Below are 17,038 nucleotides of genomic sequence, written 5' to 3'. Positions count from 1 at the left end.
GCGTAACAAATTAGATACTTTTTTTCTTTTTAAGTCCGGTGGCCCGGGACCCAATCGACCTATTGTCCCCTAATAGTTTATCCGGGTAAGGACTCTTCACAAAATTGGTATTGCACTTGGACGATTATGTAACAATGCACTGTAGGCCTACTTATTTTTGTGTTTGTATGGTATTATACTGGCATGTATTTGTGACCCCCTCTCATTTACTTAGAAGTCGCTAAAGACATTTCAAGCCAGATTTTAGCAGTTGAAATCATTGGAAGACCTCGGCTTGGATGAACTGCATTTCGATTGTACTAATATACCTTGTAAATGGGTTGTTTACAATAATCATGTAGCAGAGTGTCAGTTGGAACAGCCCACCGATGTCTGTCTGCAGCTGGTATGCATCAGTAGAGGCCCAGCAGAGACAGCTGGAAGCCAAACACTATCCCTGTCATTGCCTCTGGGAAAAGACAGGGAGCCGGGATGGCACGAGACCTCCCTTCAGTTCGATCAAGAAGCATAACACTCGGGGGCATTTGAAGCAAGTCAAGCTGCTGAACGGTGTGAAGCAATTCACACTTGTAGTGGTAGAAAATGTGTGTCAGTTTGGGAGTGAAATGAGGTGAAAGGTTAGAATGAGAACGGGGGAGGATGTATACGTGTATAGCAGATTTCTGCCTAAAGGGAGGGTTTGGTTCAATAAACACTAGCTTGTCATTCACTGGGAGGACAGAAGTGGTTATTGCCCAAAGTGGGTGTGGTGAGTTATAAAGACTGGTTTGGTGGGTTTAGTGCTGAAGAACACAAGAAACCAGCCTGACAAAACAGCAGGGTGAAAAGAAAATGCAGCAATCGAAACACAAGCTTTTGCACGACTGCAGAAATACAAACATTTTCACATTTACAATATCTTTGCTTATGATTGTAGTAGGTTCACTCTGCCAGGCTTAAAATCATTGAAGCGTTCCCACTAGTTTTGTGAAAGACTAATCTCCTTTCTTAAAAGCAAAAGAATGCTGTTTCACAGGTCCTCAGAGTAAAACAAACACAAAGGGGTTAAAGCGAATCTAGTAAGCACCTCCTTTTGCGTGTGACACCATTTAATTGTAGTTTCCAATCCCATTTAATTATCTGTACTGGATGAACAGACATTCAATTAGCTAATTTAATGGATTTGGAGTTAATCCTCCATTCATTCTACATTCGACTGGATTAGATGTTCTTAGATGGGGCCTATGAACCAAACACTGAATTCAAACAAAATCAAGTTTTTTTTTTTTTTATTCAAACAAGTGAAATTATACAAAATCCTAAGAACCAGCTTAACAACAATTCTTGCTATATATTACATGCTTTTCAAATACATAAAATGCTCGACAAACAACCAGTGTATTCACAATAAAAACATATATAACATTCTCTTGAGTGAAATCAGGAGCACCAGTCCATGAGTTCCAGCATGGATGTAAAAGAACCATGTTTTTATTGTTAGTTTCTTCTCTTGAAGTCCAATATTTGTGTAGAAAGGTGGCAGTAACCTTTGTTTGATTCTTGGGAGTAATACTGGTGTTAAATAAAAACAAACAAACAAACGTGACTTGTTTGTAATTTACAGTAAGGTACCGTAGTGTACCTTTACAAACATCATGGTCACACAGACTAAATACAAATGAGCCTAGAAAGTGTGGTTGTTAAAAGCATTCAGAAATAAAAGTACCGTATTTTCACGACCATAAGGCGCAATTAAAAGTCTTAAATTTTCTCCAAAATGGATGGGGCGCCTTATAATGCCTTATGTGTGCACCAAGTTCCAAAATCTTTAAATGTTGTTGTGTGACTTTGATGAGCGCTCCGCTTGACTGACTGGGAGCATTTCCTGCCGACACGCTGCTTATATAGAGGAAAGGCGGACGTGACTGAGGACAGTATGCGGACGTTAAAGGGGGAAGGGTGCGCGTGACAGAGGACGCTAAAGGCACCCCCCCAGTAGGTATATAGTGCCGGTATTTGCAAACAACATCGGTTTGGCTAAGGACCCCCGAAAATGGCACCTACGAAGAGACACGCTTACGAAGCACGGTTTAAACTGCAAGCTATCAGTTACGCGAAGGAACATGGGAATCGAGCAGCCGCGAGAAAATTCAGGATCAACGAATCCATGGTTCGCAAGTGGAGGAAGCAGGAAAACGCCGGCATCATTGCTGAACAGCCCCCCGGCAACGAGACTGACTCAGACAATGACGAAAGGGAACTCGGCATGTTTGTTGGAGAACTTGCCCAGCTGTTCCTTTCGGATTCAGAAGATGAGGGCTTTGATGGATTTGTGGATTAGGATTGATCAAAAAATATGTGAGTATGAAATATGTGAGTACATTGTTAAATACTTCAATAAAGTACACCCGAACTCAGTTTTGCTCCCGCTGCCTTTTTAAAAACATACGCTAGCATGCTTGCTAGCGTACGTTTTAGCGTGCATGCATGCTACCGTATGTTTTACCATGCCTGCGCCCAATAATATGGTGCGCCTTATGTATGTGTTAAATACAGAAATAGACCCTGTAACTGAGACTGCACCTTTTAATAAGGTGCGCCTTATGGTCGCGAAAATATAGTACATTATCTAGTGGGTGTGCAGTGTTCCAGGAACGAGACATATTTGTCCGATTCACTCCTAATGAGTTCCTTCATTTTTGATGAGGTCATATCAATCCCTGACTAGTCCTTCATGGTTACGTTCACACATTTATGCAAGTGGCAGAAAAAAAATGCGATTAACTTGTTCAATGTGGCTCAATATGGCCTTCAGAGAGACAACTCGCAAAGTTTCAATCTCTTCAGAGCAATACTGGATATTTTAAAGCAGTCCACAACAGTGCCGTCCCTACAAACACTTCTTGTCAATCCAGACAAAGAACACCTGTGAGCATCTAGGTCCGTTTGGCATTTGTGTGTAAATTTCTTCATTCTTTGGATCTCCTTGCTCAGCAAAATAAGTACAGTAAGTGCAGTTTAAGGCACAGGGACAACTTGTCAAGCTAAAGATTATTGAATGGCAGGCAGCTAAACTATCGTTCCTGGTTTTGAGTCTTCATGCCAGTGTATCCGATCCTGTGGGTCCATGCTCGTTTGCATTTGGTTGCTGATGTCCATTTGGTTGACATCTACGTAGGATCTGAAATAAAAATAAATATGAAGTCAGACTGAGGCAACTATTCCCGTCTTCCAACTTTTCTTGTCTCATTTTATCATCCTCAAATGCCACCCTTTACCAAAAGATCATTTCCAGTAGGTCAAAATGCATCTCGCATTGTATGCTATGTGAAAGGGTGACTCGAGACATTTCCCACATCTAGTAACTCTCCAGACAGGTCTAAACATCGAGATAAATGCTGGACTGTGTTATAGCCACACTACATTTCAGATGACTTAACTCAAGGTAAAAAAAAAAAAAAAAAAAAAAAAAAAAAAAAAACCAAAAAACAAATCTCACCCAGCAAAACAGCACAAAGCACATATAAAAGCACATACTGTATAGCAATGAAATCCAACAATGCCCAGGGGCCACATTTTTCCTCTGCCACTTCAGTGCTCCCACTCTACTATAACACCCAGAAGACTAAATGAAATATAAGCAAGGATTGAAAGAAAGGATCAGGAGTCTTCTGCCAATCTCTCACACTTAAACAGAGGTCAGGTCACTATAATCCTGATTACAATTTGGGCTAAATCGCCGTTATTGTCTTTCATCCCTAATGAAGTGACATTATTGGGGAACTGGATCAAATTTCCTGCTCAGTAGTATGGGTATGCTTCTCTAAAGGCCCCATGGAGCCCGGCCCCCTTTCACAACGCCACCACTGAAACTCTGGGAGAAATCTGCACATGTGGGCAAATGGGTGAATGGCAGCACACAGGCAGGGGCCTCTGCAAAAAAAAAAACACTGCAGAGGAATGTGACCGCTGGATGACAATATGCCACCTTTAGGAGGAAGTAGGGCATTTTGTGTGATGAAGCCATGCAGTTACCTTATCGTGCATGACACTGGTGCAAACTTCACTTAAAAACATTGACAAAAAGCCGACGATGGAGTCTAGATAGCAGAAAATGCACAGACTCTGGCCATGGCAGTTTACTTACTATGAGCTACCTTTAGCACAGAGCACCTTACTGGGCCTCTGCCCTGTGGAGGCCGGATGCTCCTTGGGGCTGGAGATCACCAGCCTCAGTTGCCAGCCAGGGGACAAGGAAGAGGAGGGAAGGCAGGAGGGGGAAACTGAAGAGCAAGAGCTCAGCGGGAGAAAAGATGCAGCCTCCCCGGCCTTCACGGCTGTGCCAGGAAGAAGTAAAATGCTGCAAACAGCCATATCTATAAGAAAGCCAGCCCAGTGGACTTGTAAGGGGAAAAGCATTAAGCTCTGTGGAAACACTGTTGGGGTGTTTGGATCCACTGATTCTATAACCTCACAGCTGAACCAGATTGTTAAATTGCAAAGTGGAAAAATTCATTTTTTGTTTTTAAATAGTGTAATTCCATCCATCCATCCATCCATCCATCCATTTTCTGAGCCGCTTCTCCTCACTAGGGTCGCGGGCGTGCTGGAGCCTATCCCAGCTATCATCGGATAGGAGGCGGGGTACACCCTGAACTGGTTGCCAGCCAATCGCAGGGCACATACAAACAAACACCATTCGCACTCACATTCACACCTACAGGCAATTTAGAGTCCCCAATTAATGCATGTTTTTGGGATGTGGGAGAAAACCCACTCTGGCACGGGGAGAACATGCAAACTCCACACAGGCGGGACCGGGGATTGAACCCTGCTCCTCAGAACTGTGAGGCTGACGCTCTAACCAGTCGGCCACCATGCCGCCTAAATAGTGTAATTAAAAAGTGCTAATCTGGACAAGGATTATTGCACAGTATATTTACTGTGTGCGTGTACATGACAAGAACACCAAACCTCACATTCTATTTGTCATAACAATACATTCCAGGCATTTAAAATGTTGGATTTAGTTTTCGGGATCAGGAGGATCAGGGGAGTGGCTTATGGAATGAAGAGATACATTTAGCCTCTTACCTACTGTGGGTGGAGCGGCTGAAGGGAGCTGTAGTGTAGCTGTAGGTCTGTGGCATCTGCTTGGGCATGTCACAATCCACTATACCATGACTACTAATATGGCCATGCCAGTTTCCAGTGGAGGAGGCTGAGAACATTGGAGAAGGTCACAAGTTAATACTGTGCTACCTGCATGTCAACAAGGGATTAGCTGATTGCCCTGGCCTAGAGACTCGTCTAACCTGATGAGTAGGAGAGGTTCCTGTTGTTGTGGCTCAAGGGTGCAGGCATTGTCTGGTAGCCCAGACTCTGCTGGGAGCCCCGGTCATAGTCACAGCTGTATGCAGCCTGCTTGTAAGCAGTGTTGCGATGATACCAGCCTCTCAAGTGCTCAGCCACAACAGCCTTCTGAAGGTTCCTCGATAAATGTTCTTCACTCAGGGGAGCTGGGCGGTTCCTAGGTGGCCGGAGCGTTGCGTACAGGTTCTGTGAGATGCCATCTATCTCATCGTTGCCATAGTGACTGTGCACATCATGGGCACGATAAGCTGCATGGGTGGAATGGAGTGGCGGTTTAACGCTGTAGTGTCCCTCCATCTCATTGTCGTGCATGTAGACGCCATGAGAGTAAAGCTCTGGCTCCGTATGGTTAGGATATCCTGTGATGTAGTAGGCAGTAGTGGTGGGTCGAGTGCGGGGCTGGTAGGCATAACAGTGGGTCTGTGGCTGAGCCAAGTTGGGCATGCTGCCTGTGTTGGCATAAATATCTTTCCTGTGGCGGCCACGCACTCTACGTCGGTGGTTGTGGTTACCAGGAACAGCATACTCCACACTGGATTGGCTGGTGTAGGAGGAGCCGTCGTCGAGTACCTCAGTACTGTTGCTGCGTCGGGTTGGGGAAACGTTGAATGTGGGTACAGTTGGTTGAGTCTCTGGTAGAAACTGAGACTGGGACTCCAGACTCCCGCTCCGTTGGCGAAAAAGCTGTGGTGAGTCCTCCGATCTGAAGTGGCAAACACAGGAATCAAATCAAATCATACTTATCCAAAATGCATCTATAATTCACATTTAGGGTTGCTCGATATACCAGTACAAGTATCCACTCGCTTACTCACCGATACCACTAGTAGTTATGATACCATCCATCCATGGTCGTGCTGGAGCCTATCCCAGCTGACTCTGGGCGAGAGGCGGGGTACACCCTGAACTGGTCGCCAGCCAATCGCAGGGCACATATAAACAAACAACCATTCACGCACAAATTCACACCTACGGGCAATTTAGAGTCTTCAATGAACCTACCACGCATGTTTGTAGTATGTGGGAGGAAACCGGAGTACCCGGAGAAAACCCACCCAGGCACGAGGAGAACATGTAAACTTCACACAGGTGGGGCCAGGATTTGAACCCCAGTCCTCAAAACTGTGAGGCAGATATGCTAACCAGTCGGTCACCGTGCCGCCTACTTTTGATACATAAAATTTAATTTAACACAATGACAGATAATTGTGAACCAAGTCCTTTGTTTCTTTCTGACACACATGATGATTTTCCAACGAGTCAAACCGCCAACTACTGGCGAGCCAAGACAGTTTTTTTTTTTTTTTTTTTTTTTTTTTCCCCAGTTTTTTTGCCTTAAGCATCGGTGGCTGGTATTGGTAGCCTTTACGAGTACCAGATACCTTCAAATAAGGTCGGTATTGGCTCGTTACTGATACCTGGTATCGGTACTCACCCATCCCTAGAGACAATAATCTATTGCGTATTAACATGATATGAGTCAAGATTTATAAACAAGGGGTAGGACTAGGATATGTTTTGTACTTCTTCCTACTTTTTTTGAACATGTAAACTGTGCTGAATGAAGACATCGATTGATGTTCTTTTCAGTCTAATTTTGTTATTATGCATGACTGTTACCGGTATGTGTTTATATGGTTAATAAAAAATCAATCAATCAACAATGTCTTACACCAGACGGGTGAGCAGATGATATTAAGACAAAAATGACATACTTGAGTTGGGTACTGCTGTAAGCATTGCGGGTAAGCAGTGGAGTGGGAGGCATACTGCGGGCTTCGCATGACTGTCTGGAAGCAGTTTTGTATGGACTGTTGGACTGACTTAATAAGGCATCATGGTGACTGTAGTGGAGTGGATCCTGGATTTGACTGTAATTTAACCTGCAACAAAGATAGGAATGATATTTCAGATCAGTGCCTTTCTTCAATAAATACACTACCTCCCTCTTTTCAAACAAGAAAGCCCAAGAAAAACAAAAACACTGCATAGTTGTCATGAATGTAGCATTTAGGTCATCTTACATTATGACTGCATATAATTAGTTCACATCTGAAGGCAACACAACAACTAGAAGTTATTTGAACTGGGATGCAATGCCACTTTGGTTCTCTTCTCCTCTCTGCTACCATTTGGGGATTGTTGTTTGCGCCTTCACAGGCATCGACATGTTCTTTTCATTCTATTTTTAAAACTGGTGTATTTGGGCTGATAAGGGGGAAACTTTTTGGGAGGAGGGAGGAGGCAACTGGCAGGAATGCAGATCTGGAGCAGCTTCACAGGTCCGGACTAGCTCCACACACAAAAGCAGTCAAAGTGCAAATATGAATATCGTGTTCACCACAGATGACAAGGCAAATTAGTATATACCTGCTGTCCGCGTGCTGGTCATTGGCCGAAGCGCGTCTCTCTTTGCTGCAGTGAATGCTGAGTGTGTCTGCATGGTGGGGTCTTGGAGAGTAATGGACTGAACTTGAACGCTGTCTATGGGAGCTGAGCTCGTCATCTGGAAGTTAAAAGAGGCTTGTTTGAACCTGATGTACACTACAGAAAAAGGCATGTAAACCCCACATGTACACTGATTAAAATAGGTTGTACCTTCATCCAGTGTGAAGCTGTCAGACAAAGAACTGAGGTCTGACGGATTGACATCATCTAAAAATGAAAATAAGATGAGTTTTCTGAAATTCTGAAAATGATACATGTTGACATCATCTATGAATAAAAGAACTGTCCAGTGCTTTAATATTAAAAAGCCCAGACCCATCTGTGCGGGTTATTTAAGCTACCTGCTAATATCAGTGAAGCTCTTTGGGTTGGTTTCTTTCCTTTCCTGATCCTGTAAGTGTTGATCTCCTTCTCAATCTCCTCCAGTTTCCTCATTGCATCCAGACAGTTATGTTTTCTTTTTTTTTTCACTGTCTTGGAAAGATCTATCTCATTGGTTAACTTGATGGCTGCTTCCACAATCTTCTGCTGCAAGGCAAATCTGCTTTCCAAATTCCTCAAATAAGGGTCCTGAAGGAAAATGTGCAACAGAGTTGATTGGAAATCTCCCTAAAACGAAACTGCATATTCATATGTAAACTATAATTTATGAATGTTTGTTTCCCAGACTGATGTTCAGATGAAAAGCAGTTACAGTTCTACCACAACGGTATGCATTTAGCCATCAAACTATGCCTACAACTCGAAAAAATACATCCACCTTTAAGTGTAGGAATGGGAATCGAAAACTGAGAATCGGTGAGAACTGGTTCTAAAGTTAGCGACTCCATGGAATTGTTTGGTGAATTTTCAAGCTATTTTCTTGCCCTATTTGGTACAATTACATAATTGCTCCTGCTATGCAGCGCAGGCAACATATTGGAAAGGTCGACTTTTGCAAAAATCTAGAACTGCAAGTGGTATTTATAGGCTACATCACTCTAACCATTCTGAGTAAGGGTGCCAGATTTCCACCAAAAGCAGCAGTAAACAACTAAAAAACACCAATGTAACTATAAACAATTTAAAAAATGACACCACTGTACAAAATAACATTAAAGACGCATTTTAACGCAGTCAAAACGTGACAGTAATTTTAACGATAGCAATACATTCTGGGAAACAGAGCAAGCAAATTTCCTGGGTCGTGATAAACTTTAATAAACTTGTTTTTCACAGATTAGGAAGAATACCGGTATATGCCTGAGAGTTTGGTATATTATCTGTCTGTATGTGTTACTATGGCGTTTGTGTGTGAAAATGTGTTATTTGAAGTTAAATCCCTCCCGTGATCTGACACTAATTTTAGATATCCGTAGTTCAGTGTGCGTACAATGCAGGGACTTGCATAGACAACCCGTGCTGCAGCACATTAATCGTTTTTCTTCGATCATTATATTTTTTATAATTGTGAGAAGCCTGGATATAATAATAGCCACCGGCCGTTTTTTAAAATTTCATTTTATTAAATAATTATTTTTTTAAAAATGTATTTTTAAGTCCCCTGGATGTTTTTTTTCTCCCACAAATTACAAATTTGAGAATCGATAAACAATCAAATCGTTAAAGCCTCTCTGCAGCCCCTGAGAACGTGTGCATCGCTTGGAATACTCCTCTCCCAGCTTAGGCACATATTTGATTGAAAGCTGAAAGTTCTAAGGAGAGGGGTTTTTCGGAGCATTCAGTGACACGCCCACAGCTTCTGAAAGCTGAAAGAACATCTCAATTCGCGACCATTTTGAAGCCTGATTTCACATACATTTCTGTCCATCCATTTTCTGAGCCGCTTCTCCTCACTAGGGTCGCGGGCGTGCTGGAGCCTATCCCAGCTATCATCGGGCATACACCCTGAACTGGTTGCCAGCCAATTGCAGGGCACATACAAACAAACAAACCAATTGCACTCACATTCACACCTACGAGCAATTTAGAGTTGTCAATTAACCTACCATGCATGTTTTGGGGATGTGGGAGGAAACCGGAGTGCCCGGAGAAAACCCACGCAGGCACGGGGAGAACATGCAAACTCCACACAGGCGGGGCCGGGGATTGAACCCCGGTCCTCAGAACTGTGAGGCGGAAAATCTTTAGTTTTTTTTAAATTGCATGTTCTCCCCGTGCCTGTGTGGGATTTCTCCGGGCACTGCGGTTTCCTCCCACATCCCAAAAACATGCATTAATTGGAGACTCTAAATTGCCCGTAGGCATGACTGTGAGTGCGAATGGTTGTTTGTTTGTATGTGCCCTGCGATTGGCTGGCAACCAGTTCAGGGTGTCCCCTGCCTCCTGCCCGATGACAGCTGGGATAGGCTCCAGCACGCCCGCGACCCTAGTGAGGAGAAGCCGCTCAGAAAATGGATGGATGGAATTCACTGAAATTTGTCCGGCTTGTGAACAATACCCTTCTCTGTGGTGAGTCAGATTTACCAGACTTTTTGGGTCAGTTTAGTGGGCCTTCAACTGGATTTGTGCAGCATTTCAATGGTTCGTTATTCATTTGTGCAATAAATTAATACATTATTAACTCTTAAAGTTGTATTTATTCCCACACAGGTGAACAGGTAGATTCTGTAAACTTTTCAGCACATATTGCCAGCACATGAACCATTTCAACAACTACCTGTGAGGCGCCATTTAGTTGGGATGACACACTTGACGACAAGGTTTTATCACGGCGATGCAGTGGACTAACAGTAGAGGTGTTACTGTGGTAACGATCATAGTGTAATTTTGCTCTATGTTCCAGTATGTAACCTGATGCAAAAAAAATCAAACAAAACATCAAACATAAACTACCAAGTCTTTTTTTTCTAACCTCATTATAGGGGAAAAGGTCATCAAGCTTGAACTCTGTCCCAATACGGCGTCGAACTTGAGGGGTCTTTTCGCCAGTAACCAAGGGGTACTCTTTAGGTAATCTGCCAGTAAGTTCCTGGAAACATGTAAATATCAATATACGACACTTTATTTGTATGAATCTCACCAAGTGTTTACATTTTCAAAGGATTACTTCAACAACATTCCAGGAAATCACACTGCTCCATCATCAGTGAGGTATTTTTTTTAGAACATGTCCGTGGGGTCTACCTGGTGCCCATGGGCATGATGTTAGGTAACCCTGGTTTACAGGAATTATAAAAGAAATATTGATTTAAAACTTACGGCTTCTCGCATGCAGATCTTCTTCAGTTCCTCAAGTTTCTGTGTAAGTATGCCTTGAAGTTTGTTTTCTTTTGTTTTTAACTTGGTAATCTTCTCTTTCTTCTGTTCCTCAGCAACGTCAGAGTCAGCAGAACCTGTCAGAACAGACAGGTGTCAGTAACTTACAATTAAAGTGGATGAGTACCTGAGACCAGTTCAGATGAAGCTGCGTCTTACCAGCCGATATGAGGCTTCCACTGCTTGCCATAATAAGCTGATCTTTGCTTTCAACACTGGGAAGTTTACTGATCCGCTGGGCACTGATCTCCGTAAGATCCATGGCAAGGTCTCCCGAACTTCTTGTTGTGGTCATATTTGCCTCCACGGAGAAAATAGGTATACAGTAAATAGGATGCCAGGAGGCAATGGAGGAGGAAGAGGGAAATTAAGTAGGGACTGAGAGTATTTCATTTTAATAATGTACTGAGATAGGGCTGTCCTATTTGCATGCTGGGTAAATCCCCTACTCTCTCATCAATTAGGTTAGGCTATCTATTCCTGGATGAACACATGAACCATCTGCTTTTGAGACACAATAGCTGTAAAACTTGGTTTGACTGCAGCTACACGCTCTGATCTATCTCCACGGCAAAAGGCACATCAACCCTCTCAACGTTTTAGCCCAGCCAATGTGCTGCACAAAGCACAAATTCATAAATATGCGGTGTATTTTGCATCTTTGGGGATTTGAATGGCATCTAAAAAAAACAAGAGAAGCCCGATTGCCATGTTCATTATCTTTGCCTGGGTGCAACACTGCACATTTTATGTAGAGTATATGTTTCCTTTTTTAGCCTCATAACCGTGATAATAAAAAAAGACAATTCTACTGAATCACCACTCAGCCAACTCAATAGACTGAGAAATAAAATGTTCGCTCAGCACAGTAAACAGCTCTTGCGCATCTTCAGGTCTCATTACCTGAACCTCCTGTGATCTAAAAACTCTATCCCCATTAAGCTTTAAGTGCAGACAACATAAAAACATCCAACATGGGAGCCATTAACTTTAAAACTATATATAATTGATACCACAAAATACAAAATGTACAGATTGCCTACTGCTATTAGCGTATAATTCGACTGAGACAATTGACAATGAATATAAATTAAGCAGATGTTGAACTGGTTGGAGCAGGGACCAAGAGGAAAATACTCACTCTACTTTGCTTTCTGTCCAGGTAGAACTGATGCTGACTGATGGCCATCACCCAGATAGTTTTAATTAGAGAATGACTGGCATACCAGGAGTGAATGACAAGACCAGTCTGTCCAAAGGGCCGCTTGCTCACTGTTCGACTGTTGAAGATAAAAAAAAAATAAAAAATTAAAAAATTAAAAAAAAAAATCTTTTTCATGCCAAATGAGAAACTGCAATTCCCTGACATGTTTTGTGAATGCTGCTTTTGTTGGCCAGCAAAAATGACAAATGATGACTGATTACAATCCATCCTTATTTAAACTGTAAGTGTTTGCTTCATAAATTATGGAGAAACAACTATAACATTTTTAAACCAGTCAGTTGTTCTGGTGTCGGGAAGCAGCACTTCGAAGACCAGTTGGAGTGCCACACTAACAGCAGGAAAACACTTTAATAGGCACGTTTCAACCATTAACATGGTACCCTAAATTGGCCACTGTCGACAGATGCCTTTCAGTGTGCAAGGTGTAAGGATAAAAATATCCATGACAATAGCTAGTGCTACACCAATAATAAAGACATCACAACAAAGATAAATGCTCAAAGCTTTGTTAAGATAGGTTAACTGACCTGTGGGGGTCGTTTACTTCCACAGCAAATTTCTTCTCTCGGAAATACAAATTCTCCAACTGCTTCCACAGGAACAACTGCAGAAAGAGGCACTGCTTGCAATGAGATTTGTCAATGTTTCTAACAAATGTATTTTAATGTTGCAACATCCATCCGTCCATCCATTTTCTGTACTACTTATCCTCAAATCCTCAGATTTAAAAAAAAAAAAAAAAAAAAGAATTCAACCACAGGTGATTGTAACACCATCAACATTCAGAATGTTGTTACTGAAAAATTGATTTAAAAAAAAAAAAAAAAAAAAGGTTAGTTTCTAAGGGGGCATACTAATTTCTGTTGAGCACTGTCTACTTTTACAGTACAGGTACAGTACGTAAGATGAAATTTTATCCGACACATACACAGATTTGTTTAGAAAAAACAAGACTTGGGATCAATGAAGCAAAATGAAAGTCAAAAATTAGAAAACGTGGCATGTTTTGGTCATAGCTATAGCAGTAATACACTAATAGTATATGTGAAAGTTGAAGGAAATTCAGGTGGCATTAACACTGCGGCAATCAATACACGGCTGCTGCAAGGTTTTTTTTAAAAAAATGATTTAAATGTATATTCATGATCCCTCAGGGGGAATTCAAATTAGACTCTACGGGTGTATATTTGTTGCGCACCACATAAGAAAACAAAGCCAAGGTATCAACGTTCATGACAGGTTTTTAGTTTGCAGGAGAAAGTATGTCTCAGTTCGCTCCTCTGAAATTTCAAGCGACAAACTCTTTGAACATATTTCAAAAACTGAATGTGAACTTTAGCAAAAGTGCACGAGTAACATTATGAGGTGGACATGATAAAGGCTTACCTTAAAGGTTAAGTTTGACTTATCCCAGCTTTATTCCTGTGTACTGAATCCTACTGACTTATGAGTTTCCCACAGGCCTTGAGCTTCCCTGAACAATGCTCTTTCTTGTCTGTTCTTCGGGAACCAGATAGGTGTTGCAAGAGTTTCAGCTGAGCCACACCCATTTCACCACCCCCGTCCTCTGACATCACAGACACCTCACCCTCGGCTTTGAGTTAGCACCACTGCTCCCTTTCCCTCCCTCCTACACATAGCTCTTCTCTTTTAGTCGGACCAGACTAACAGGTTGTATACACACATGCACATGAAAATAATGAGCCAAGAAAAGCATCTTAATAATAGACAATTGCCATTACTCACAAATAGAAAGCTAGAAACATACATATGCGCTCTTCAGCCATTAAACATTTTCCCACATGCTTCTTTTATATAAATATCCTCTGAGTCAGGTTATCAAGCAATGAGCAGCGTGAGTGATGATGAGACCAATGAGGCCACACTCACTAAGGGAGATGAGTCATGGATCTTAGAGTACAGGTCAGCTACCAACCGCAATGGAAAAAGTCAGACGTCTTCAAAGCCGAAGAAAGACGTGGCAGCAGACAAGTTCAAAGTCATGTTGATCGGATTCTTCTTCGTCCAATGTTGAGTTCTTTCCACAGGGCCAGACGATCAAGCAGCATGTCCACAAAGTGATCCGGCACCGTTTGCTTGGTTCAGTGCGTGAGAAGAGGAGGAGAAGAGGCAAGACATGTGGCAGGACAACTCGTGGCTGCTTCACCATGACAACACGCCCGCTCACAATGCCCTCAGCAGCTGAAAATTTCTGGCCGAGAAGAACATCGCTATATTCACCTGACCTGGCTGTGTGACTTTCTTCCTACTTCCAAAGCTCAAAAGGGTCATTAAGGGGACCCATTTTGAATACATAGATGATATCAAAATGGCCGTGAGGACAGAGCGGTGGAGGATCCCAAGAGAATTCTTCCAAGGAGTGCATGAAGGCATGGCAAAGAAGGCTGGGAAAGTGCTTTCGACTGCAGGGGATTATGTTAAAGGGGGAAACTTGTCATTTGTAGTTTGGATTTGAAATATTTCTTTTGTGATATGAGTCTTGGGACCTTTCTGACACACCTTGCACCTATACATCTTTTTGGTCCATCCCGTCTGTGAGGATTTACTGTATGCCTCCGACAACGAGCGCAAAATAGACTTGGCCGGGTTTGTACCTGTGGCCAAGATACGGCGAAGGATCCTCGTTTAAGTAAGCCATTTCAAACTAAACCTAAAACACCTAAACCGTGTCAGTCAAAACGTGCCAGCATCCTCGTATCCATCCTTGATATCGTATCAAATTACAGGACATTACAGGACATTGCATGCGAGATGGTCAATTCACTTGCATGTGCCTGGAGATACTCACCTCTGAGGCCTATTTGCTTGGTGGGGGGGCCACTCAGTCAATGCGATAAATAACTCATAACTATGCAAATTTCCTGGGTATCCCCTCACTTACACTCTGTTTCTAGCGATGTTTAGAATTTACATAGCCACTCCCACCACACTTAAGTTGTACAGCTGGGTCCACTAACTCTGTCCTGCATGTTTCCTCTCGGCTCCGTGTCCTGTTCAGCCCTGTCCAATATTGTCCTGTCCTTTCTTCACAAGGTGTAGCACTACTGCCCCATACAACACTCAAATCTAATGTGTCATTGTACTCGGCTTATAATGATTTACTTTCCTCATCTTCCTTATAGCTAATGTCCTGTCTTTTGTCTTCTCTTCCTCTATTATTAATTCTCTTTTTACTGTTTCTCCTTTTTGTTTTTTCTGTCACTCCCCTTTAAAACGTTGTTCTGTCTGACAAATTTTTAATAAAAATCCATCAGAATACAAAGAACCACAGTGGCAGCTTAAAATCCCCACTGTGGCTCAGTAAAATTGTTCCGGCATAAAAGGGAGAGAGATCCTCCTAACAAACCGAATAGGACAAAAAAATTAAAAATCCTCAGTATGGATTTATGCCTCTTCCAAATATGTATATAATTTCCTTATAAAACCCATATCTCCCAATGCAACAGCACCGTAAATGTACTGATTGAATCAATCCAGTCAGTGTGAGGCTGAGGTCATCGTAATACACTAATCAGTGACATATACACTCCCGCATTTGCACAAACAGCACAAATAATGTAGTACACGTGGTAAATGCATAGAGGGTCTAAATATGGTACATTAGCGGAACATAAACCATCAAATAGAAAACATTTGGCAATGGCAGCTAGCGAAGTAATGTAGAAGGTACCTGCATTTAAACCTATGGGGACAGAGTTCACACGGGTGTGCTAGCACATAGAGATGTATAAGACACTCTAGAGTAGGGGTCGGCAACCCAAAATGTTGGTAGAGCCATATTGGACCCAAATAAAATAAATAAAATAAAATCTGTCTGGAGCCGCAAAAAATTAAAAGCCTTATAATGAAGGCAACACATGCTGTAAGTGTCTATATTAGCCTACTATCCTAATGACATAATGAGCATTCATGATTAAATGACGCACCATGTGACTACTCTGCTGTACGATGGTGTTTTAAGTTTCGTTGCATTGATGAAATTAGAGAAATATAATAAAACATTTTTCATGTCATTTTTATTTTGAGGGTTCCAAAAAATAAGAACATGCCTCCTGTAATTTCAGACCTCCCCCTGTGGAAATAAGATGCAGTCCTCTTCAATCCTCAATACAAACAATCTTCTTCTCTTTTCCCCCTTATCTGGGCAACAGACAGAGTGTAATAAAACAGCAGCCTTTTGAAAAGGTAAGTACTACGAAAATAAGACTGTTTCATTTCGATTAATAAAATTAAATAATGCACAATTCTCTTTCCCTCCTAATGGCGGCAACAGACGCAAATGAATAGGCTACAATTGCACATGTGCGTTATAAGTCACAGCCTGCAATTAAAACGCAGCCTGCTTAAATAATAAAACAGGTTTTTGAAAAGGTATATAAAAAAAGTATATAAAATTAAAATAGTTTAAGTTCAATTTCTGTGCATTATCCTTCTCTTTCGTTTTCTACAAATGCTATGTAAGTCAGTGCAAGGTAAAAAGCAGCATCCTCTTTTAACACGCACAATACAACGCAGCCACCCTCAGACCTGATCAACAAAGCACAATAATATGAGTCATTCCAAATATAGACTGTCTGTTTTTATAAAGTGGTTTCTGATTTTTGTCACTTTGTTGCCAAATATGTTCTTACCCATTTAATGTGACTTCTGTTTTCGGACATCACTGGACAGCTTCTCAATATTGGGCATGTAAGACGTAACTTTAATCTTGACATGACTGCAAGCTCTCATCTG

The 17,038-nt window shown here is 41.9% G+C and overlaps 1 protein-coding gene across 3 annotated transcripts in view; it reads right to left on the bottom strand.

The window, feature by feature from the left end:
• Window positions 1-1,251: 1,251 nt before the first annotated feature.
• Window positions 1,252-17,038, bottom strand: part of frmd4ba (FERM domain containing 4Ba) — a 56,086-nt gene continuing 40,299 nt past the window's right edge. For 2 of the 3 annotated variants that reach the window (XM_061687561.1, XM_061687559.1), the window contains 12 exons: window positions 12,811-12,887; window positions 12,200-12,338; window positions 11,218-11,359; window positions 11,002-11,135; window positions 10,655-10,771; window positions 8,142-8,370; window positions 7,951-8,007; window positions 7,723-7,858; window positions 7,068-7,235; window positions 5,295-6,055; window positions 5,074-5,200; window positions 1,252-3,160 (listed from right to left, as the gene is read on the bottom strand). In XM_061687561.1, the coding sequence (XP_061543545.1) occupies window positions 3,049-3,160; window positions 5,074-5,200; window positions 5,295-6,055; window positions 7,068-7,235; window positions 7,723-7,858; window positions 7,951-8,007; window positions 8,142-8,370; window positions 10,655-10,771; window positions 11,002-11,135; window positions 11,218-11,359; window positions 12,200-12,338; window positions 12,811-12,887 (2,199 nt within the window). In that variant the 3' untranslated portion in view covers window positions 1,252-3,048. The remainder of the gene's footprint in view (window positions 3,161-5,073; window positions 5,201-5,294; window positions 6,056-7,067; window positions 7,236-7,722; window positions 7,859-7,950; window positions 8,008-8,141; window positions 8,371-10,654; window positions 10,772-11,001; window positions 11,136-11,217; window positions 11,360-12,199; window positions 12,339-12,810; window positions 12,888-17,038) is intronic. The other variant, XM_061687562.1, reaches the window with a different exon arrangement.

Source organism: Phycodurus eques, chromosome 10, assembly GCF_024500275.1.
Source record: "Phycodurus eques isolate BA_2022a chromosome 10, UOR_Pequ_1.1, whole genome shotgun sequence".
In the NCBI taxonomy this organism is placed as follows: domain Eukaryota; kingdom Metazoa; phylum Chordata; class Actinopteri; order Syngnathiformes; family Syngnathidae; genus Phycodurus; species Phycodurus eques.
Note: the sequence above shows the minus strand (reverse complement) of the source record. Positions and strands in the feature narration are given on the sequence as shown.